The sequence below is a fragment of the Erpetoichthys calabaricus genome, chromosome 12 (genome assembly GCF_900747795.2).
Source record: "Erpetoichthys calabaricus chromosome 12, fErpCal1.3, whole genome shotgun sequence".
Taxonomy (NCBI): Eukaryota; Metazoa; Chordata; class Cladistia; order Polypteriformes; family Polypteridae; genus Erpetoichthys; species Erpetoichthys calabaricus.
In genome coordinates this window covers 136,846,080-136,872,398 of record NC_041405.2, presented here as the reverse complement: position 1 = coordinate 136,872,398, position 26,319 = coordinate 136,846,080, and the positions used below count along the sequence as shown (strand labels likewise).

General features: G+C 40.0%; 1 protein-coding gene across 1 annotated transcript; it reads right to left on the bottom strand.

Annotated features, from left to right (window-relative positions):
* Positions 1-10,798: 10,798 nt before the first annotated feature.
* On the bottom strand, positions 10,799-24,998 carry LOC114662724 (mast cell protease 1A-like). Its single transcript, XM_028816358.2, has 5 exons — positions 24,895-24,998; positions 24,395-24,542; positions 19,247-19,382; positions 12,137-12,388; positions 10,799-11,124 (listed from the first exon to the last, which is right to left on the bottom strand). Exons 1-5 carry the CDS (start codon positions 24,947-24,949, stop codon positions 10,972-10,974), a joined length of 744 nt encoding a protein of 247 aa, XP_028672191.1. The 5' UTR covers positions 24,950-24,998; the 3' UTR covers positions 10,799-10,971.
* Between the last annotated feature and the right edge of the window lie 1,321 nt (positions 24,999-26,319).

Genomic DNA, 26,319 nt, shown 5'->3' with positions numbered 1-26,319 from the left:
TTGGTAGCTTATTCCAAGTTTCTATCGTTCTTTGTGTAAAGAAAAACTTCCTAATGTTTGTGCGAAATTTACCCTTAACAAGTTTCCAACTGTGTCCCCGTGTTCTTGATGAACTCATTTTAAAATAACAGTCTTGATCCACTGCACTAATTCCCTTCATAATTTTAAACACTTCAATCATGTCACCTCTTAATCTTCTTTTGCTTAAACTGTAAAGGCTCAGCTCTTTTAATCTGACATTAAATTCCATCTGCCACAAATCTGCCCAAGCCTGTATGCTATCCAAGTCCTTCTGTAATGATATAACGGATTCCAAATTATCTGCTAATCCACCTATCTTGGTATCATCTGCAGACTTAACCAGCTTGTTACTTATATTCCTATCTAAATCATTTATATATATTAAAAATAGCAGCGGCCCTAGCACTGACCCCTGTGGAACACCACTCTTAACATCAGCCAGTTCTGATGAGGTTCCTCGCACCATCACCCTCTGCTTCCTTTGTCTGAGTCAATTCTGCACCCATCTACAAACATCACCCTGAACTCCCACCTCTTTTAATTTGATGCCCAACCTCTCATGTGGCACCTTATCAAATGCTTTCTGAAAGTCCAGATAAATAATATCATAAGCTCCACTTTGATCGTATCCTTTTGTTGCCTCCTCATAGAATTCCAGCAGGTTAGTAAAACACGACCTCCCTCTTCTAAACACATGCTGACTGCTTAGAATAACTCCTGTCCTTGCCAGGTGTTGCTCGATCTTATCCTTAATAATTCCTTCCATTAATTTTCCTGTGATGCATGTTAAGCTTACTGGCCTAAAGTTGCTTGGATCTGCCCTGTCACCCTTTTTATATAATGGGATGATATTTGCCATTTTCCAGTCCTTTAGAATCTCTCCAGTGCGCTGTGACTTCCTAAAAATATGCGTCAAGGGTTTATATATGTACTCACTAGCCTCCTTAAGAACAAGAGGATAAATATTATTTGGTCCTGGTGATTTGTTCGATTTCAGTTTATTTAATCTGAGCAGTACTTCTCCCTCTACAATTTCCAAATCCCTCAGTACCTCCTTAGTAGTCGGATTTACCTCTGGGAGGTTATCCACTTGCTCACTTGTAAACACCTCAGAAAAATGTAAGTTTAATGCATCCGCTATTTCACTGTCTGTATCTTTTAATTCCCCTTTACTATTTCTGCACTTGACCTCCTCCTTGACTGTTCTTTTACTACTTCTTTCACCTTATCCGCTATATTCCTCTCCAACTGTCTTTTAGCCTTCTTGATATCCTTCTTAATGGTGGCCCTCATGTTCTCATACACTCTACAATTCACTTTGCAGTCATTAGTCTTATATACCTTATAAAGCAGTTTTTTCCTTTGCAACTTCTTTTTTAAATCTTTATTAATCCACTGTGGAGTTTTTTTTTAGCTTCCTATTAATTCCAAATTTAGGTATGTATCTGTCCTGCATTACATGTAAAACATTTTTAAACCTGTTCCACTGCTCCTCGACTGTCTCCACACTTAAAAGCTTATCCCAGTGTATCCTACTTAGACTTTGTCTCATCTGCTCAAAATTAGCCCTACCAAAGTTCAACCTAACAATTTTAGTCTTTGCATCTGTACTCTTACAAAATACTGAGAATTGTATTACATTATGGTCACTTGACCCTAGTGGTTCAATCACCTCTACACCCTCAATTCTATCCTGATTATTACAAAATACTAAATCCAGACAGGCTTCACCCCATGTTGGTGCTTTAACATGCTGTGTTAGAAAACAGTCATTGATTACTTCTAAAAACTCCTGCTCTTGTACTCCGCCATCTGTAAGGTTATCCCAGTTAATATTTGGATAATTAAATTCCCCCATCACTACAATATCTCCCTGTAAACTTGCCTTTTTGATATCACTAAAAAGATGTGTGTTGAAATTACTGTCTGAATTGGGTGGTCAATAACACACTCCTAAAATAAGACCTCTTTCCCTAATATTTTCCATATATGTCCTCACTACAATGGGGTTCATCATCCAACTGAAGAAGACTTACATTTAAATCCTGCTTGGCATAAACAGCAACCCCACCTCCTTTTCTGTTCTGTCTATCCTTCCTAAAAAATGTGTATCCCTCTATGTTACACTCATCCCCATCTTTGTTATTTACCCAGGTTTCCGTTATTGCTATAATATCATAATTATGCTCTGCTACATATAACTCCAACTCACTTACTTTATTTTTGATACTTCTAGCATTAAGGCAAGCTATTTTAATGTATTACTCCTTCTGCATTTAAATGTTTGCTTAGAATTTACATTACTACGCATTCTTGTTTCTACACCATTGTTTGTTCTTCCATGTATAGATCTAAACCTGGCCTGTCCTAAACTCCCTGCACCACCCCCCACTTCCCTAGTTTAAACAATCCTTGACTAGCCTACACATACGCCTCCCCAATACATTGGTGCCCCTCCAGTTCAGATGTAACCCGTCACGGCGGAACAGGTCCTATCTGTTCCAAAAGGAGTCCCAATGCCCCATAAACCTATACCCTTCTACCCTGCACCAAGATTTGAGCCACGCATTAAGCCTTCTAATCTCCTCAGTCTTACCTGGACTGGCACGTGGCACAGGCAGAACTTCGGAGAAGACTACCTTGTCAGTTCTGCTCCTCAGCTTAGCACCTAACTCTTTGAATTTGGATCGCAGAACTGACAGACTACCCTTATATATGTCATTTGTTCTAACATGGACAATGACAACTGGATCCACCCCCGCTCTGGCCAAGAGCCTATCCACCCTTCCAGGGAGGTCCCCCACCTGTGCTCCTGGAAGGCAACACACCGTGCAAGACTCTCTCTCTCTCTCTCTCTGGAGCACACCTGTGCATCAATCCCCCTAATGATTGAGTCCCCAACTATCACTACCTCTCTCTTTTTGGGAACTGGTTTTGAGGTAGCCCGTTGGGGCTCCTCATCCCTGCCTACCACCTCAGAATTATCAGAGACACCGTCCAGCTCCGCAAGGACATGATAACGGTTTGCCACTTCTAATTCTGGGTTGTTGTTTTTTTTTCCAGAATTCACTGTCTTAATCTTCTTTATTTATTTATCTGGTTTGTACAATGCTATATACTGTATACGCTGCCGTTCTTTATTATATTCTGCAAGTGCCTTGAGCATGGGAAAGGCGCTATATAAAGAAAATGTATTATTATTATTATTATTATTATTAATTATTATTGTTGATGCCCCCGGACAGTGTGCACCCTTTGCCTTACGCCTTGTGACCGTGACCCACCTGTTTCTACCTGTCTAGTCTGGAATCTCCTCCCGCGCCACCTTGGGGGTGCACACTATCTCTCTAAAGGACACCTGGGCCAAGTCCGCCAATTCTCTATTACAACGCAGATCAGTCAACTCCTCCTCCAGTTCAGCGACCCTGAACTCGAGGTGCTGGATCAGCTGACATCTCTTGCAGATGTAGCCCTCATAGACAATTGGCTCTTCCAAACCATCATCTAAAAAGTCCAACATCCAACAGGACTTGCATTGCACGGGCATCATTATTAAAATTTGATTTGGGATTAGTAAACTGCCTTAAGTTTTTTTTTTTTTTTAATTAAATTTCTCCTTCTTTCGGCTGCTCCTTAACTTAAATGGTATAACTACGATCTGCTACAGATAATTTACACCTTTTCCCCTTAAGCTCCTGTACTGTTCTCCCTCTCAGCTGCCTGCTATTTGTCTTTCTGTGAGGTTAACTTTACTTTTCTCTGTCTCTTCTCCTAACTTTGCGCTCCTCTTTCTTATAAGCTCTGCACTCGCACTGTTTGTATTCCCCCGTATTAATGAACCCTTACGCTGTCGACCACTTACTGTTCTACCTCTGGACCGCTAAGGACTGTTTAATCTAAAATAAATAAAACTTTACTACCTTGTTTGCTCTAACAGCCGCTTGTGCCTGCTCGGCGCCTTAATGCTGGCCGCTTACCTGCGCACTGCTGAGCCTTTTACTGCTTTGAAGTCATTAGGTTCTTTTCTTTTCTTTTTCCTTTAAACTAAGGAATCGCTGTTACGACGACGCGGTTATTTGCTTACAAATGCCGATATCAGTTACTGCTGCTTTCTATCCTACCTCCTCGATGCTAATTCCAGTACAGATAACAAGAACAAAAACAAAAACAGGTACAAGTAACTTTTCCAAGCGCACCTCCAAACACCCAGCTACTTTTGATCTTGTGCGGGCGAAAAAAAAGCAAAAAAAAAAAAACCTTCTAAAGGGAAAAAAGCTTTAAAAATTCCCACACGGTTCCTTAGCGGCAACCAAAACCCAAGTTTTAAGAGCAAAATGTATTTTTTTTTATTTAAATCTCACACCACAGAACAGGCCAAAAACTCTCAACAGCCTCATAGCGTTTGCAAAGCACACGTCAGCCACGTGACCAGTACCACACAGACAGGTCCCTTTATTTTCAGGTGACCCGTTGGCTTTTGCAGACTTTATTAGGGCTTTTGATCGCGCTGTTGGGGATGTGCTAGAAAACCCTCAAGATAAATTAGATTACCTGATCCAGTACACCAGAGGTTCTTCACAAGAAATGATTAAAGGCTGTTCACGAATGTTACCAGAAGCAGGCTACATAGAAGCCAGAATGTTGCTTGAAAGATTTTATGGCAATGAGTTATTCGTAGCAGACGCATATCTCGATAAAGCATTGAAATGACCTCAGATAAAGCTAAACGATGGGGGAGGCTCTGAGAGATTACGCTAACTTCCTCTCAATCTGCATGAACGTTCGGAATGACTCGGGGAACGGTGGAGAATTCAATAACAGTCATAATGTGCGTGCTGTGCTTAAGAAACTTCCATTTTCTCTGAGAAACGAATGGATGAGGTATGCTTGTAAGCTTCAAGAAAATAAAATGAGACCTGGCATACCTTGAACTAATTATTTTTTTGCGTAGTGAAGTCAAAATGCTTTTAGACCCTGTGCACGTTGCCGTTTCACAAGGCTACACTTGTATAGAGAAAAAAGAAAAGACCGAGAAAGCCAGGCCCCCTCCGAGGTACGGACAGAGATCGGGAGGTATTTTCACCACCAATATTTCTGATGCTGCTGAAAAGGAGACTCAAGAAATCTCTGTCAAAAACGCTGTTAATGATGCATGTGCATTTAAAACGCCCTGTGTATTCTGCAATGGCCAGCATATCCTTGCTGAATGTAGTAAAATCAAAGAACTGCCACATAATGAAAGAATTGACTTTATAAAATCTAAAAGGTTTATGTTTTCGCTGTCTCAAACAGGGACACCATGGTAAGAACTGTAAAGAAAGAATGAAATGTCAGATGTGTTCTTTTCAGCACCCAGATATCTTGCATATCAAAAGAGGTTGGAGTGACACCTACTGAAAGGGAAACCAAGGCTGGGACTTGTGCCTTTACTGGGGTGCACTGTATGTGGTTCCCGTTCAGGTGAAAGAAAAGTGAAAGGTATGTAGAGACAACATTTATAGACCTCAGCAGCACAGTAACAATTTGCACTGAAAGGCTCCAGAGACAATTAAGCCTTCAAGGGAGAAGAATACAAATATTCCTCCAAACTATGAGTAATTATGACGATGGTTCAAAAATGCTAACCCAATGTTCTGTAGTCTCAATGATGTTGAATATATTGATTTGCCAAAGGTCTTCACACAGGTCTCCATTCCAGTGAACAGAGAAAGTATTCCACTACAAGAAGATATCGATAAGTGGGCATATCTTAAAGAGGTACGTCTAACTCATATTGACTCTGAAGTTGATCTTTTAATGGGACTCAACAACCCAGAAATCTTCAAGCAGTTACAAACCATACCTAACCAAGGAGGTGGACCCCATGCTATGAAGACTGCACTTGGATGGGTGGTTGGTGGACCATACAAAGTAGATAGACCTCACAAAACAAAGTGGTAAGCTGCCCAAACATTCAATCAATCATGTGTCAATAACAGAGATTGAGGATATGTTTTTGCAACATGTATAACACAGATTTTCCAGAGTGCAGTTTTGAAGAAAAAGAGGAGATGTCACAGGAGGATATCAAGTTCATGCGTATAGCCTCAGAATCTGCGAGACTGGTTGGTGTCCACTATTGTTTAAATTTACCTTTGAAGGATGAAACACTGAAAATGCCAAACAATCGCTGTATTGCTGAACAGCGTGCTATTGGACTCAAAAGAAAACTGAGCAAAACTTCAGGTTTCCACAGAGACTATAAAGCCTTCATGAAAGACATTATAGTCAATGGTTATGCTGTCAAGGTACCCAAAGAAAACCTAAATTGTAATGAAGGCAGAGTGTGGTACATTCCACATCATGGTGTGTATCATCCAAAGAAAAATAAAATTCGAGTGGTCTTTGACTGCACTGCCACCTACCAGGGGATTTCACTTAATGAACAATTATTAAAAGGCCCTGACCTACTAACACACTCATTGGTGTCCTTACAAGATTCAGAAAGGAGCCAGTAGCCCTAATGGCAGACATTAAGTCAATGTTCTATCAAGTTAAAGTACCAGATAAAGACACCGATCTTTTATGTTTTTTATGGTGGCCTGAAGGTAATCTAAGTAAAGACCTTTAAGAATTCAAAATGACTACATCTTTTTGGTGCTACTTCTTCACTCAGTTGTGCTTCTTATGCTTTGCGTAGAACAGTTGAAGATGCCAGAGATACATTTCCCGAGAAAGCAGTTAACACCGTTCTCAATAACTTCTACGTGGATGATTGTTTAAGGTCAGTGACAACAGAAGAACATAGCTATAAGCTATAAAGCTGGCAAAGGATCTCCAAGCTCTGTGTCTTAAAGGAGGATTTCATTTGACTAAGTGGGTGAGTAACAACAGAGCAGTTTTATCGTCTATTCCTGAAGAAGACAGAGCTCATGAACAAAAGGACTTAGACTTGAGCCACAGTCTCCTTCCCACAGAGCGTGCCCTGGGTGTCCAGTGGTGCACAGAAACGGACAGTTTCAAATTTCAGATTAAGTTACAAAACAAGCCCGCTACAAGGCGTGGTATTCTGTTCTGTTGTTAGCTCAGTTTATGATCCACTTGGTTTCTTAGCACCCGCCTTACTGCCAGCAAAGCTTATTCTAAGAGACTTATGCAAAGAGAAATTTGGGTGGGATGAAGAAGTAGAAGTCAAACACATTCATAAATGGAAAAAATGGATGGATGATTTGCAGTTACTTACAGACTTTAAAATGAACAGATGCTTCAAACTTACCAGGTTTGGAACCATAAAGACAGCTCAAATGCACCATTTTGCAGATGCTAGTGAAGATGGATATGGCACTGTCACTTACCTTGTCTTAACCAATGAAGAGGGCAAAAAGCATTGTTCACTCCTGATGGGCAAGTCAAGAGTTGCACCATTGAAGCAGGTCACGATTCCAAGATTGGAGCTGACAGCAGCCATTGTTGCAGTAAAAATGGACAAAATGCTTAAAGTTGAGCTTCAAATGCCCTTAGAAGAATCTACATTTTGGACTGACAGCACCACAGTGCTAAAATACATTTTAAATGAAAGCACTCGATTCAAGATTTTTGTTGCCAACAGAATCTCTGTGATCAGAGATCATCCACCACCTTCACAATAGAGGTATGTCACATCTGCCCTTAATCCGGCTGATCAAGCATCCAGAGGGCTAAGCATAGAAAACTTTCTCAAAAGCACCACATGGTCACAAGGTCCAAGTTTCTTATTGAAGCCCAAACGGGAGTGGCCAAAAAGACCAGATCAACCAAACGATTCACTCTTTGAAGATGATCCAGAAATTAAAACTTGTGCTGTTAACATGACAAGAATAGAGGAGGCAACCGAGCCCATCAACAAACTAATCACCTACTTTTCTGATTGGAATCACTTGAAGAAAGCAGTGGCTTGGTTCCTCAAATTTAAAGACATGCTGCAGCACTTAAGAAATGACAGAAAAACATTCCAACTAGAAGTCAATCAAGCTAAAAGTAATCCAGAAGAACAAAAATCACCCAATCACTTGTTATTAATGAAGACACAACCTAAAATGCCACCTGAACTCATTTCAGAAAATGAACCATACCCAAGAAGACGCTGGAAACAAATTAAATACATGGCTGATTTGTTTTGGAAAAGATGGTCTTCAAGAACGTCAAAAATGGCTAGCACCAAGAAGAAATTTTGAACCGGGGGACGTTGTTTTAATTGTAGACAAAGCTACACCTCGCAATTCCTGGGTAATGGGTTGAGTCATCAAGACGATGCCAGATGCCAAAGGTGCAGTCAGAAGAGTTTGTGTGCAGACCAAAACCAGCACACTGGACAGACCCGTGAATAAACTGTGCCTGCTTCAAGAAACAGCCAATGTTTGAAATATGAAATTTTTAAAATGTTTATTTGCAGTGTTATTGCTAATGATTTGAAAACAATAGTTTACATAAAGTTAATTGGCTCATGTTGAAGTATAGTAATTGTCTCCGCTCTTGCATAGCCAATTAGGGGCCGGAAATGTAAGAGCCAATCTTAGAAAGTTAAAGTGTTGATTTAAACTCATATTAATGTTTTCTTAATTTGAATAGAATAGAATTTCTTCCATAGTAATAGACAATGGTATAGTCATTTCCCCCTATAAGTTAGTAAGAGATAGAACCTTCTTGCTATAACTGAGAAACAGTGTGATAATAGATGCTGTAGTGTTTAGAACAGATCCGAGTAAACGGGGACTTGAAAGACACATTTTCAACTTAGAACTAGGATATGCAAGCAGTTTTCTGTCCGCTTTGAAATGGTTCAGAAACTTTTTGAAATGGTTTAGAAATGATAAGTAAATAGTAACGATTTGAGATGTAAAAAGATTTAAGCTTTGAACGGAACTTTTCTTAATAAGAATTTTCTTTTTTCTGCTATTTTAATTTTCTTTTTTGTGTGAACTGTTTTACTTTGAAACTTAACTAAACTTTTAAAAATGAAGATATTTTGTCTGTGGAATCATTTCTGCATGTCAGGCTTTTTATTGAATCCCATTTTTTATGTTAGAGCTGCTGAACTTTGATAAGTTTGGAAAAACGCAGCTACAATATCTATCTATCTATCTATCTATCTATCTATCTATCTATCTATCTATCTATCTATCTATCTATCTATCTATCTATCTATCTATCTATCTATCTATCTATTGTTGTCTCAAGAAGACAACAGAATCAGGCTTTTATTGTATGATGAATACATGGACTCAGATCAAGAGAGATGCAAGCCCAAGGATTGTAATACTTTTATTACAACTGTTATCTCCCAAACACATTTGTCTCTGTCATCTGACTCCCTAACATTCCATTCCCCACTATCCTGCGTCCAACTGGATCCACTAATATTTTCCAGTTCACTGGGCATGTAGCATCTTCCCCATACATCACATATGCTTGACAGGGCCTAATCCCACCTAGTACTCGTCCAGTTGTCGGCACCAATGTTTACAACTTCAAGTTCTCTTATCTGGAGTAGAGGAATTCACACTCCCCATCCTTCAGTACACACTTGACCTTCAGTCTATAATATATTGGTGGTTTCTAACTTATTCAGATACTTAAAAAATAACAGGCCTAAGCGTTTCCATTTTAATTCTTACAGTGCTCGTGCTTAATAAAATATAATACTTATTTCTTTTATGTGCTTATGATTTTTGAATATGTATCATTCAACAGTAAGATCTATCTATCTATCTATCTATCTATCTATCTATCTATCTATCTATCTATCTATCTATCTATCTATCAAATATTGAAAATTACTTTTATTTTCTTTACAAAGCATTCTGTGATGATACTTTTTGATAAACTTGTTATATAAAATCAGAAATGATTGATTGATCCCAGCAACTTTGAACTGATTTAATCGGGATGGAAAAGGATGGGTGGATGGATGCATGCCTGGATGACTGATTGATAGAGCAATCCTCATTGTCTGATTAATTCAACATACTCTCTTTGAAAGCTTAGATAAATCACTGTTGAAGTCACCTTATGTTAAACAGATAGACGGGAAGGCACTGTATATGACATATAGCAAAAAAAATTATTATAGATAGATAGATAGATAGATAGATAGATAGATAGATAGATAGATAGATAGATAGATAGATAGATAGATAGATAGATGAGAAACAACACTCTTTAAGATACAGTATAGTAAATGGCACAATATAAGATTATTACATGACCCTCAGCACTCTTTAAGATAGGAGCATTTGTTAGTTAGTTAGTTAGTTAGTTAGTTAGTTAGTTAGTTAGTTAGTTAGTTAGTTAGTTAGTTAGTTAGTTAGTTAGTTAGTTAGTTGGTTGGTCAGATGCCATCAATGTCAACTGCTCTAATGATAGTTGCCCTGAAAAGTGTCCTGTCTTCAGTCAGCCAGGTAAGACTTGATAGTAGGGTATCCATGGCTGTAGTAACTGTGCCCAATCAGGTCTTCCTCTTTTGCTAATCATCATGTAAAATCCTGCTAAATCCTTTATATAAAAATTTTTCCTTCATTCTTATTTCATCCATATAAGGACTTTAGGAGCCAACCCTACTAAAGAGAGCCATCTGTTTGGCTTTAAAGGAGTAGACATTTTTATTTCACTGCAGAAATTGCTACTTCAATGCATGGCTCATCACAGAAGTGCCAGGCTTATTCAGCTCACCCAGACTACATGTTCCTTTCACTTTACCACTTTAGTAATAAGCATATTAAAAACAACAATTCTGAGTTGACAAAAAGCATTTGTTTTATTTCAGCAAGCATTTACTGTAGTTCTGTGAATTGTTTTTTTAAATTTTACATTACATTTATTCATATAGCAGACATTTTTCTTCAAAGCAACCTTCTGGTGTGGTCATAATAATCAAGGTTTTATTTGACAAAGCTGCATTTTTTTCGACATTTCATTGCACCCAGCATCTTCTAATCAGTATCTTCTCATCACCCAGCGAATCCATCTATTGTACATGCAGACCCTCGTGTAAACATCTGGATATCTGGGATCTCCGCACTTTAAATGGGAGAAAGAGACCACTCCCTCACAGACTCCATCACAGACCAGTGGACCTCCAGAATCTCCCTTAAAGAGAACACAAGGCTTTAGAATAATCTCACCATTTATTACCGCGAATCCTCTTCCTCCCAGTCACCTGACTCTTCATACCCAGTGATGTGCATTGATTCCCCATCAGCCATAAGGACACGACTTACTGAATTCTGGTCCTGGATGGACTGGTTCTTGATGTCTGGACACCAGCTCTACCAGGTAGGCTCACTAGGAAGTTGCTTAGGCCAGCAATTTTTTTAAACAGGCACAATAAACAATTTACAATCACTCAGACTCAATATAACTCTTCAGCTCCTATTAACCTTATTATATTGTTTATTATTATTTTTGGTACTAGCAATGTTTGATCTTCACATCTGATGACCTACACTAGACCTTCACAGGAGTCCAGGATGCACTACACTCAACTTCACAGAGGTTCTTTTTGTGCTAAATATTCTTTTTTACTTCCCTCAGGTGCAACTTTAAAGTTTTATTTTTGTTTTAGTACACTTTCCCTTTCAGTATGTTTGTTATTTTTCTTATTTTCCACCTTTATTTTAACATTGAGCTGATGCAGATTCTCAATGTATACTTAGATTATTCTTTCCATTTTTTTTTTGCAAGTGGTTCTAGAAGAATCATTTATGTGCGATTTATGAACCTTGGCAATCTTTAACTGCACTAAGCTGAGCTTTGGCTAATCACCAAACTGGTAAGAATCATTTCTTGACTTGCGTATTTAATGATATGCATATAATGTCTGCTATTACTATAATAATAATAATAATAATAATAATAAAGTCCAAATTAGTCTTGGTGTTCATAAGAAATGTAATGACTTTCTTCAAGTGGTAGAAGTACATAATAAACAAGAATAGCTTCAGTTTAAATGTTTAAAATTTAATTATTCTTGATTGTAGCAGAAGCTTATCACCCCCTACCCCCATATAGAGGACCACTGAGGGGAAAAGACCTAGAAAACAATCAAAAATTCAGGCTTTGGCCCAATAAGGCAGCCATTATATGAAGAAAGAGAACTTACGGAGCAGAAGCCCTGCACGGCTCCGTGGTCTGTGGCACATATCATTCTCCGAGTGACAGTGGGCCAGGTGTGTGCACATCTTCTTTTCCCGATGACTGTAGTGTTCACTTCACGCAGCCTATCTGGGAAGGTGTAATTGTCATACATGTCACCCCATCCCGCTGTGCTGCAGAGGACATGCCGTGGTAGACAACTGCAATCCTTGACGGGAATCGGGCTGACATAGCAGTTGAGTGTGGCATTACTTTTTAGCTGTTTATACAAAAAAATAACATGAATATCGTGAAATGGCTTAAAAATCATCTGTAAATTTTTTAGGGTTTATCCAGTAATGGGTCTTGGGCAGCAGTGCATATCTGGCAGGAAGAAGTTTTGGATGGGATGCTGGTGCACAGCACTACATATGGAGAGTGAGAGGAGTCCTCAGCAGAAGCCCATTTGAACACAAGTAAAACATACAACCCAGCTTACTGAAACATGAACCTGGGCGAAAATATTATGGGATGACAATGCTACCATAGACACCAGGGGGGTATTTTTTGTACGTGGATTACTCGTTTAGCCGGATGTAATTGTTGATGATTTGGCCTGATCCTGGATCTGTTGGTTTTTCGAAACTCTTGCTGGAAGTGTTGTCATAGCAACACATCCTAATCCTCAAACCTGCTCGGAGCAGGTTTGTTCTACGTAAACAAGGATTAGCTCACACACTTAATCAGTGTCCGTGCATGGAATTCATTCAGTCATGACTTCGCCATTCATGAATGAGCGACCAATTGATATCGGTGCGCAAATTATAAGAAGAGAATTTCATATAGAGAGGGTTTTGCGCAATCGGCAAGATCCTTTATTGTCAGAAATTCTTTTCGAAAGATACCGCTTTAGCCAAGAGGGAATATTGTACCTCAAAGATTTATTAGCACCGTATATTCGAAGTCAAACTAGGTAAAGTCGGGCTCTCAGAACCACACAGACAGTACGCATTGTTTTGAGGTTTTTTGCAAGCGGCACTTTTTTTATATAGCCTACTGTAGCCGATGTGGAAAATCTAAAAGTGCAGTTTGCCAGGCAATTCGTAAAGTCTTTTTGGCTCTGAAATATTTCCTTCGGGTTTTCATAGTATTTCCTAGACACCTGCGTGTGCAGACAAAAGAGGCATTTCATGCCATTGCAGGTAGGTAATACACAGGCAAAAACACCAACAATTCCAGAAAGAATCTCACAATCAGCCTAACATTCTCATTACCAGGGTTTCCAAATTTGATTGGGGCACATGGGACTGATCAGAGTGGTGTTTGATCAAACATTATTTAGAAAATGTACCTCTCCTCCTGATGAAAAATAAGACACAGTGTCTTCATCAAATATTTGACCTTCGTCAATATCTCGTTGGTCAGACACAGGTTCTAGGGATATGACATTCCCTGCAACTGACCCAACAAAAAAAGAGGGCTATATGGAACATACCTATGGCACACATGGAGGACAAATATATGCAATGACCATCCTTTACCTGAAATGAAGTGACCATTGCATCCTGCCACTGGTTCTGAGGAGGAGCTTCCCTGTGGAATGCCCTCAGAAACAGGGCGATGGGCATTTTGCTGGAGAGCCATCTCTTCTGCAGGGGTTAGGTCTGGACCGCGTGGACCTCCACCTGTTTTTTGCTTGTCTGCCTTCTTATTAGCTTTAAAATTAATGTTCTTTACATTATATATGATTCTTTATGTCATCAATTCTTTAAATAGTTATATACAGTACCAATATTTACCAGTTTGAAGTATATTCTTGTACTTCACTTTAACGTGTTCTTGTGTTCTCATTGTGCTCATGTTTGATCTGGAATTATGACATATTAAATAATAATTAATCTGACACATAGGAAATGAAACGCTGCTTTCAGTAAGTACAATGCACATGCATTTAATTTGTCAGCCACTTTTTGCCAGCTGTCTTTTCTGGTTTGGGCTGCTTTTGCAGTGTTACTCCTTGTGCATATTAAATCTTGAAATTCTTCATGTCCTTCGAATGAAAGGTCTTGCTCCGCTTGTGTGAGAAAAATGTGCCCGTTATTTCGTCATTTTGTTACAGCCTATCAAAGACTTGCTGATCATGTTTTCTAGACTCAATATACAGGTGCTGGTCATAAAATTAGAATATCATGACAAAGTTGATTTATTTCAATAATTCCATTCAAAAAGTGAAACTTGTATATTAGATTCATTCATTACACACAGACTGATGTATTTCAAATGTTTATTTCTTTTAATGTTGATGATTATAACTGACAACTAATGAAAGTCCCAAATTCAGTATCTCGGAAAATTAGAATATCAATTAAGACCAATGCAAAAAAAGGATTTTTAGAAATGTTGGCCAACTGAAAGGTATGAACATGAAAAGTATGAGCATGTACAGCACTCAATATTTAGTTGGGGCTCCTTTGACCTGGATTACTGCAGCAATGTGGCGTGGCAGGGAGTCGATCAGTCTGTGGCACTGCTCAGGTGTTATGAGAGCCCATGTTGCTCTGATAGTGGCCTTCAGCTCTTCTGAATTGTTGGGTCTGGCGTATTGCATCTTTCTCTTCATAATACCCCATAGATTTTCTTTGGGGTTAAGGTCAGGCGAGTTTGCTGGCCAATCAAGAACAGGGATGCCATGGTCCTTAAACCAGGTACTGGTAGCTTTGGCACTGTGTGCGGGTGCCAGGTCCTGTTGGAAAATGAAATCTGCATCTCCATAAAGTTCGTCAGCAGCAGGAAGCATGAACTGCTCTAAAACTTCCTGGTAGACGGCTGCGTTGACCTTGGACCTCAGAAAACACAATGGACCAACACCAGCAGATGACATGGCACCCCAAACCATCACTGACTGTGGAAACTTTATACTGGACCTCACACAATGTGGATTCTGTGCCTCTCCTCTCTTCCTCCAGACTCTGGGACCTTGATTTCCAAAGGAAATGCAAAATTTACTTTCATCAGAGAACATAACTTTGGACCACTCAGCAGCAGTCCAGTTCTTTTTGTCTTTAGCCCAGGCGAGATGCTTCTGACGCTGTCTCTTGTTCAAGAGTGGCTCGACACAAGGAATGCGACAGCTGAAACCCATGTCTTGCATACGTCTGTGCGTGGTGGTTCTTGAAGCACTGACTCCAGCTGCAGTCCACTCTTTGTGAATCTCCCCCACATTTTTGAATGGGTTTTGTTTCACAATCCTCTCCAGGGTGCGGTTATCTCTATTGTTTGTACACTTTTTTCTATCACATCTTGTCCTTCCCTTCGCCTCTCTATTAATGTGCTTGGACACAGAGCTCTGTGAACAGCCAGCCTCTTTAGCAATGACCTTTTGTGTCTTGCCCTCCTTGTGCAAGGTGTCAATGGTCGTCTTTTGGACAACTGTCAAGTCAGCAGTCTTCCCCATGATTGTGTAGCCTACAGAACTAGACTGAGAGACCATTTAAAGGCTTTTGCAGGTGTTTTGAGTTAATTAGCTGATTAGAGTGTGGCACCAGGTGTCTTCAATATTGAACCTTTTCACAATATTCTAATTTTCCGAGATACTGAATTTGGGACTTTCATTAGTTGTCAGTTATAATCATCAACATTAAAAGAAATAAACATTTGATTAAACATCAGTCTGTGTGTAATGAATGAATCTAATATACAAGTTTCACTTTTTGAATGGAATTACTGAAATAAATCAACTTTGTCATGATATTCTAATTTTATGACCAGCACCTGTATATGGGCTTTTCAATCAGCGCGGGCGCGCGCATTCATCTCGGATGATTAGATCCAGCTAGACTAATCTACTACACGGCTGTGTTTGAAAAACCGACTTATCCCGGATGAGTTTCACTGGCATTAACTCATCCAAGATGAGGCATCTGATCTCGGATGATTTAAGTGACGTACGGAAAATACCCCCCAGTTCTCCTTTTTGGATATATCATGGTCATAATATTATTTTTTTATGTTAATTTCCACTGCTGCTTAAAAATAATAACAACATAATTAAAATAATAATAACCATGAAATACCATGAAATAAGCTTCTAAGAGCCCAGCACACTTTCAAAGACTTGTTTTTCCTTTTTCTTAGCCCTGACAGTCAACTGAATTGAAAAGATCCACTTGCTGTATAACCTTAGCTCCGCCCACATCAAATTTATAAAAACCACACCCTTTTCACATGTGACTCCCAAATCATTGACTCCAGTAGAGGCCTGGACAGAAATTACTCTGACATAGGTGGTTGCCCTGTGTTCTGGGGTGGAAATTCTTCCATTTTTCAACTGCAAACTGTTTATGTTGAATTTTCATTATTTTCCTCAAATGAACCAGGATGTTGGGAGCATGCACTGATACAGAATGAAGTGAACTTACAGGATTTTAATTACAGGCCTTGCAAGCATCCTTTGGTGTTGTACTAGTAATTTATGCATTTGCTTCAGTCAGTTACTTTACTACCTTATAAATAAGTACATACCACAGAACCTTGATTTATTAATTTATAACCTGCAAACTGATTGGATGCCAAATACTGAATTAGTTTACAACTTGCGAAATGAAGGAGTGTGGAGGTACTTAAAAGATCAAACATTTTCATCAGAATTATTCATCTTCTAGACAAGATAACCAATTAAATGTGCGCAGCGTCACCTGTCCTGAATCCCCACATTTGCAATTTAACTTAAATGTGGCTCATCTGATGGACCAAAAAAGAAGAGGAAGACAAACAATGACAGAAGGGTGACATCAGGGATCAAGAGATGTGAGATCACTGAGTTGGATGTCAGAGATCTTAACAATGCCAATTGGTGAACCAAAAGCTGCCCAGGACAATATTATCCCCTTGACACTTTTGATTTTCAGTAAGTTTTTCTAAGTCTGTTTATATCCAAAATTTGCTATTCTATTTTCTATTCTATTTTCTTCTATTTGGTATTGTTATACATTAATAAATACCATGCTGCTTTATATTTTCTATACTTTGCCTTTTATCTAGAGTGACTGAAATAATCTGAGCGTCTGGGCATGCGAGTGTCCTGGATAAAAACCAACATCCAGGCCTTTAATGACCTCTTGGACACAGCCATCAGCAGTGTGTCTGTCTGTGGAGAGTGACGGCCATGCCAAGAGGTTTGTTTACCTCGGCAGTGACATTCATGTCTCTGGTGACTCTTCATTTGAAGTCAGTAGATGGATTTGGAGAGCATGTGGTTGGGGGCGTGGTCATGCGGTCTCTGGAAAGGGGTGTGTGGCGCTCTTGATATCTCTGCAGAAGGATGAAGGTCCAAATCTTTAGAGTCCTGGTTCTTCCTGTCTTGCTATATGGCAGCTATATGAATGCTATTCAGTGACCTGAGATGAAGACTGGACTCTTTTGATACTGTGTCTCTTCAGAGAATCCTTGGGTACAGCTGGTTTGATTTTGTGTCGACTGAGTGGTTGCTCACGGAGTCCCAAATGAGGCACATTACCTGCATTGTGAGGGAACGTCGGTTATGGCACTATAGCCATGTGGCGCAATTCCCTGAGGGTGATCTGTCTCGCAGGATCCTCATTGCTGAGGACCCGAGTGGCCAGACCAGGCCAAGAGGACACCCATGTAACATGAGCTGGGACAGATAGAGGGTCATTTCCGGAGGATGAGACTGGGCTGCGTGACTGCCTGGGGGATTGTCAACCGGGATCCCAAGCCGTTTTGTTGTGTGGTGGGTGCAGCAATATGCTGCACCAGGGCATGCTCCCTGACCTGACCTGTTCTGACTTGGGATCCTCCAACATTTAACTGATCATCTGATTTCTGTAATAGACTCTTAAGCTCTGTATTTTATTATATCTTTTACTGATTCTTTACATAAATAAGATAAGCTTTAATCATGTATTTGTCCTGCGGTACTTATTATATGTTAATGTCTTGTAAGTTAAGCAATGGAAGGGCTCAGGGGGTGCCATTGTTGGGTTGTGTTTTGGGCAACAGTTGGCTTTAACCTGGATACAGTTTAAAGGTGCCTTCCAGTCAATAGATAGATAGATAGATAGATAGATAGATAGATAGATAGATAGATAGATAGATAGATAGATAGATAGATAGATAGATAGATAGATAGATAGATAGATAGATAGATAGTGTGGGACATGGCCGGCCTTTAATCCTGGCCAATACCCCCAGGCCACCAGGTGGAGCCCTGCTTGCAACACAGAGGTGCCCCGAGTTCCAGCAGGGCATCATGGACAGTGGAGTTTTTCATCACAGCCATGCTGGATACCATGGGGGCCTCCAGGGGATGCTGCAGGAAGGCCCAATGACTTTGGTTTCACCTATAACCCAGAAGTATGTCTTAGTCCCGGCAACAGAGGGAATGACGTACTTCCGGGATGAAGAAGAGGAGTTTTCACGTGACCCGGGTCATGAACTATATAAAGGACTGTGGGAGATCCCAGGGTTGAGCTGAGTCGGGAGGAAGGGTGGCAACGCGCCTGGGAGTGGAGGATTGGTTATTGATTATTGAGAATTGAGAATTGTAATTGTTTATGAGTGTTGTGGAGTGGAGGGTGCTTCGTGCACTGTATTGTCCGAATAAAATAAGTTATTGGACTTTTATCTGGTGTCTGGCATCTGATCAGAGGGTTCAAGGGAGCGATAGCGTCCCCTATCTGTTACAATAGATAGATAGATAGATAGATAGATAGATAGATAGATAGATAGATAGATAGATAGATAGATAGATAGATAGATAGATAGATAGATAGATAGATAGATAGATAGACAAAGGCTGCAAAGAAACTCTGCCAATAAGTCTGAAGGATGTCACTACCCACATTAAACAAACACAGCCTCATGACGCTCAGGAGAATACTGTACACCCTGTAAGTGCCTCAGTGTGATTCTGTAGCTTCTGTAGCGACTGCCATTCTTTATGCAATAAATTTATGTTTCAATCAAATGTTCTTTCTTAAAACATTTGTAGGTCTAAAAATACAAAATCTACTAGCACTCTATGGTCATTACCTTTTGAATCCACCTCTTCGATGGATCCATAGTGAAGCACTGGCCACCATAATTGTGCCCCATAGCTATCCCCCTCTATAACCCTTACCTTCAAGAGCTGGATGTCATTTTCAAGGTCGCCTGTTTTATATGTGGGGTAAGGGATGGACTTAGCAACTTCAATACGCTGCTTTGAACTCTCATGGTCTTTAAGGGAATGAGCTCCGAGAAGGGCGACATATGACCTGCAACTCACAAAACAGCCAGTAAGAAAGTCGAAGAAGAAACAGTTCTTACCAAAAATCAACAACTGTACAATCTGACACAATCATTTGACTAAGCATACACTCATTTCCTTGCCTATTCCGTATGTATAAAAAATAATGCCTTGTTAAATGAGCATGAGTATCAACAGCCCCCCAAAAACTGGCCCAGGCTGACATGGGAGGGACTTCCATCCATCCATTCTCCAACCCGCTGAATCCGAACACAGGGTCACGGGGGTCTGCTGGAGCCAATCCCAGCCAACACAGGGCACAAGGCAGGAACCAATCCAGGGCAGGGTGCCAACCCACCGCAGGACACACACAAACACACCCACACACCAAGCACACACTAGGGCCAATTTAGAATTGTCAATCCACCTAACCTGCATGTCTTTGGACTGTGGGAGGAAACCGGAGCGCCCGGAGGAAACCCACTCAGACACAGGGAGAACATGCAAACTCCACGCAGGGAGGACCCGGGAATCGAACCCAGGTCCCCAGATCTCCCAACTGCAAGGCAGCAGCGCTACCCACTGCGCCACCGTGCCGCCCTGGGAGGGACTTGCTTTCACAAAATGAAGCTATGCTTAAATAAAGTTAAATTCCTTTTAATAACTATAAATATAAACATTATAAAATAAAGGCATGTTTATAGGGTAGCAAGGTGGCGTAATATTTTATTCAGCAGTCTTATATCTCCTGATCACTGCTGGGGTAGGTTTTGCATGTTCTCGCTATGTGTTTTTGCTCCTGTTTTCCTTACTGCCTTCCAAAGACATGTGGTCAGGTTATTCGGTCAGGTGCCAGTGAATGTGGTCTGCCATGAAACAGGGTCAGATCTTTAACAGACAGATGCCACGTCCAGTACTGACTCCTACCTTGCACCCAGAACTGCCAGAATAGTGTTTGGCACCCCAAAGCTTAAACTGAATTAGACTGCTTTGAAAGTGGTTTTGGAATATTGATTTCAAATTCATTTAAAAATTGATTTAAATTGTAGTTTGAACAGATTTTTTTCTTTGTCAGCCATTTTTAAACTTACTTTAAGAGCCATTTTCCTAGTTCGATAAGATTCATGAATATTTATTAGATGACAATGCATAATCTATGGGAGGTTCCTATAACCCCCGTAAATAGAATCGTATTGGTATATTCTTGCCATTTCTAACAGTTTAGAGTAAACATTATTCTTCAGTTAGTTAGTCACAGCCTTGCCAAGAGTAAGGTGTGGATGGCATAAGGTTTTTAACCATGCCTGTGGGCCTACGGGCCTTTTGAGTGTGTGAAGCAACTCTAAGAAAACAGTGCTTATTTAAGTACTGTATCGTACGCTTAATGCGTACAGAAGAAGAAATTAAGAACCTTTAAGTAGAGAAGAAGTAAAGAACCTTTAAGTAGAGAAGAAGTAAAGAACCTTTAAGTAGAGAAGAAGAAGTAAACAACTTTTAAATACAGAAATAACTAAAGCTTCTCAAGAAAAGCTAAGTTTAGAAAAGATACATTTTTCCTTTTCTTTTGCCGTTTATTCTACGTGTGTAACTATTTTTTCTTTTATACTTGTGTGGATTATTTTCTTTTAATTTTCTTTTAATTTTCACTAAATATTTTAAAACAAACTTTTGGACTGAGAGATTTCTTTTGGCACGCGTTTTACCCGTGCTTAACCACACCTTATTTCGGCAGCTACACTTACTTTAATTAAAAATGGTGTTACAAGTTTATTAGACTGTAAAGTGCATGCATTTAAAGAGACCCCAATGGTAAAAATCAGAGCTGACTTTGTTACCTTGTTTTGTTGAATTGTGATGATCTCTCATTTCATCTCAGTATACAATAATATTATTAATAATAATAATTTCTACAAAAAGTATTTGACAATATCCAACATATTGACTAGCACAAATATTACACGTATATAAGATACATCCGTACTCATTCACTGCCTACAAAAACTACTGGGACACCGGAGAACAACGTACTGTATCAACAAATTAACAGTACATACAGACTCAACACAAAGAAGAAGAGGCTTCCTGGTTCTGTCTCGCTCTCAACTCATTATCAAACAGATTAAATAACATGAATACAAATTTAAAACCAACATCAACAATACACTTTATCATATCTATTCTCTATGGGCGACATCTACTCTCTGTATATAAAATCCTAAGCCTAAAAGTGTAACAATATTGTGCAAAGATTTTATGTGACGCTTTATGTCACTTTTTTTGTCATGCTTTAAATCGGGCTTATTTTAAAACCTACATATACATGTTTGGTATCATTCTTTTCAGAATTGATCAAACTTTAATGTGGTGTTGTTTGATTTTAAGATTCTTATTCTGTTTTTAAATTATAAACTGAAATATCAAGAACTCACATCCCACGAGACAAGATTTTGTGCCAACAGATTTAACCACGCCCGGGGCCGGAAATAAAAGACAAAGAGTAGGTGACAAAGACAGCTGCTGTACAGGCTTTTAAATATTAGAAGCACCACGCAAGATGTACATCAAGCAGCAGTGGCGATGGCAGCAGCACCAGCAATCCAGCAGCTGGTCGAGCAAAAAGGAGGTTAAAAAAAAAACTATTTGTTTCCCATTGTATCACCGTTTAAGAGGGGGTTTCGGGGGAGCGACCGCGTCTCCTTGGGCCCCCTCTTCACAACACAAGCAGCAGAGACGCGAAGTGGCTGGCGCGTAGTGCAGGCCATGGGGGTTGGTGAGCGAAGCGAGCAGGCAGTAAGCCCCCTAGTATAGATATAAACAGGAACAAACAAACAATTACAACAGGTTCCTAAAAATGAGTGAAACATTTTCACAAGACATTGAGTTTAGACTGGACAAATGTAACACAAGTCATGAAGTAAAGGGAATCCATATTACTAACTGAGAATGCTAAACCAGATATGGACGCAGGTACATGCCCATGGACGCAGGAGACATAGTGCGCAGGCGCTACACAAAAACGAGTAATCAGCCCCCCGCCCCAGAGTGAAACGGGAGAGACTACGAACGACACAGCCACACAAACAGATTCAAACGGAAGAGGCTACGGAGGCCCCACAGGTCCACAAAGATAGTACGGAAGGCGCGGGAAAGTACGAAAGGCAAAGGCGCCTACACAGCATAGTGAAACCCGACATAGTACAGAAGGTGCAGGCGTCACCGCCATATTGTGAGTGGCACTACTGCGGAGTGGAGGCGCAGGCGTCACCGCCATATTGTGTGTGGCACTACTGCGGAGTGAAGTTAGGAATAATGTGCTGCGCAGGTGCCTACAACGCGCGTCTGAAATGCCGCGGGCAAAGCGGGCACGGCTCCAAAACGAACGAGCTCGACTAATGTATTTCAGGATACCCAACGCCAGGGGTAGGCGAGCTAAGCGAGCAGGGGGCAGAGCCCCCTTGTCCGTAATGAAGATGAATATAACCTCAAAAATGAAAACCGAATTGAGGCCATGGCAGATGATAAAGTATACAAGTACCTCTGGTTCCAAAAAGACAAACTTGTATTCCACAAACAAATACACTCTTACACAAAAATATGCATGATTTTTTTACAAATGCTCAAAACACCCTTATGTACAAGCCAAACAAATTAAGCCATCAACACATATGCCATTTCTTTGGAAATGGACTCAAACAGTCCTACAACAAATCCAAAGAACACACCAACGCTACTCACAAAACACAAACTGCACCACCTCAAAGCCACCATAACACGACTCACTCTAACACACACAGGGTTTTTTTTCTGTTTGGAAGGGTTTATGCTGGCTGTACAAGATATGAGAAACCACAGAAAATATATTCTTAAGGACACTGACATTACGGACAGAACATGCAGAGACTGCGATAAAAAACAATCCAACACATCATCTCAGGTTGTCAACTACTGATACCAACAGACGATCTGCACGGATAGAAAACACCAGACATCAAGAACTGGCAGCACAACACCAGCAAGTCGACACATACAGACTAGAGGAGAAGTTCTAGGAAATGGCACACATTAACTAGACTGGGACAGAACTAAAGTGTCCACCATAACAGACCAGACATAACACTGGTAGACAAACAAAATAAAGCTACAGATATTATTGACATGGCCTACCAAACACACACAATATACAAAATAGACACACAAATAAAATGCAGAGCTAACAGAAGGAATATGCTGTTTATGGGGAATGAAGAAGGTGACCATTGAGCCTATTGTTGTATCCAGCGCTGGTGTCATCCTACATACACTACACAAAAGCCTACAGACATTACATATAAACCAAAACATAAGCAGAAAATTACACAGCACAGCCATCTTAAATACATGTCACAGAGAGGGGAAATTCCTTAACACAGATACAGTCCTCAGAAACACATCCACGTATTCACAGCACATAAAACTGACTCTTGTCTTGGTCTATGCCTGATATAGAGAGTAGAAATGGAACTATCCCAGAAAATGGGTTGAGCAGTAATAATAACAATAGTAATAATATCAATAATAGTAATAATAATAATAACATTAATAATAATAGTAATAGTAATAATAACAACCAGATCATCCATAACTGATGCACTACCCCACAAAGTGTTTCCTTTGCTTTTTATCTTTATGAAAACTAAAAACTAATCTTTAATTGCTTTTCTCATAAATCAGGAAACAATTGGCCCTTTCTCCCAGAACTCTGACAGGAGCTGCATGAGAATGTGCAACATAACAAATGGCAGCTCTGAAAATTCTCAAAGCTCATTAATGCAGCAACAGGAAAGCCACTGAATCCCAGGACTGACTATCATACAGTCTGCTTATTGTCCAACTCACTTACTGACTGTTCAAAGAATGAACCACATCACCTCACAGCACAATCAGGAAGCAGGATTTGAGGGAATGTTGGGAAACAGGGAGCAAAGACAAGAATAGATCTGAACAATGGAATGACAAAGACCCTCAAAAGCAACAAGGCTTGAGTTGAAGAGCTAAACTCACTTGTCACAATGGGCAGCGGTCAGCACAAAGTCCTCTCTCAGCAGCACTCCACCACAATCATGAATCCCATCAACCTGCAAAGACACCATGTAGGGGCGGGAGTGAGGGGCAGCTTCTTGTCCACCCACAATGCCATCCCGGGATGAGCCTGAGCCAAAACAGAAAGGATGTAACATGTTACTTGGACACCAATATATATCAGTTTTATATTGTGTTTTTCACATCTCTATCTTTGTAGCACATAGTGTCTTTCCTGTCTGTCTATCTATCTATCTATCTATCTATCTATCTATCTATCTATCTATCTATCTATCTATCTATCTATCTATCTATCTATCTATCTATCTATCTATCTATCTATCTATCTATCTATCTATCTATCTATCTATCTATCTATCTATCTATCTATCTATCTATCTATCTATCTGCCTGTCTGCCTGCCCATCGGTCTGTCTGTCTGTCCTCAAGTCCCCAATTCAGTCCCAGTTTGCCTCACTTACCACGGCCAAAGATGCTTAATAAGACCAGCAAGCAATAAAACTGCAAAGGACTCATCCTAATGTTTTCACTTTGTGGCTTCAAGAAAACTGAAACTATTGAACAATTGCACCTAGATTTTAAACTTTTTTTTGTGGTAAAAAAAACGAAGAATCAATGAGGAAAATATAAAAAAGAGAAGTGCAATTGTCCTCAGTTCCTTATACTTGCCTCATCTTTTCTCCTGTGTTGTTAGCCATTTAAGAGAGCCCTCCAGCACTGGAATGACCACAATACATTAATGATAAAGCAGAATTATATTTGCGATTGTATCCTTTAATGAGGAGTTGGTTTCCAGACTATGCCAGCCCAATGGGTAAACGTAGATCAAAGTGTGAGGATGCTTTTCCATTCAATTACAACATAAGAGGTCTGACAAATGAGGCCCTTCAGTTCAAACAGAAGCTAAGCTGCCCCAAATCTCATTCAGTTACATTATAAAAGTTGTCAAGGTTTCTGCATCAAACACATGCCTACCTGATAAGGCCATCCAGCATCAGCCATCTGAAGAATCACCTATGAAAAAATCCTTCATCTTAGAATGTGTAGGAAAAGCTTTGGATGATGCTTAGCTCAAGACCACCCTTTCTTGCAGGGTGAGTACAGTCGTGGCCGAAAGTTTTGAGAATGACACAAGTATAGGTTTTCACAAAGTTAGCTGCTTCCGTGTTTTTAGATCTTTTTGTCAAATGTTTCTGTGGTATGCTCAAGTATAATCACAAGCATTTCATAAGTTTCAAAGGCGTTTATTCTCAATGACATTAAGTTTATGCAAAGAGTCAATATTTGCAGTGTTGGCCCTTCTTTCTTTTTCAAGACGTCTGCAATTCACCCTGGCAGGCTGTCAATCAACTTCTGGGTCAAATCCTGACTGATGGCAGCCCATTCTTGCATAATCAAGAATCAGAATTTGTGGGCTTTTGTTTGTCCACCCGCCTCTTGAGGATTGACCACAAGTTCTCAATGGGATTAAGGTCTGGGGAGTTGCCTGGCCATGGACCCAGAATTTTGATGTTTTGTTCCTCGAGCCACTTAGTTATCACTTTTGCCTTATTGCCCGGTGCTCCAACATGCTGGAAAAGGCATTGTGGGTCACCAAACTGTTCTTGGACGGTTGATGGTTGCTCTCGGAGGATGTTTTGGTGCCATTCTTTACTCATGGCTGTGTTCTTAGGCAGAATTGTGATGACTAAGAGGACTGAGTTAGAAAAATGTATGTTTACTGGGAAAATGCCCAGTGGGGGACTTTGTGGTCTTTTGGCTTTGGAACCCCTGCAGAGTTGCTAACTGGACCTATCTGACTGTACCTTTACTTTTTTGGTATTTATTGTATGTTTTTCTTTAATATTATTGCCTTTCCTGAATTGTTTTTTTCTTGTAACTTTTTC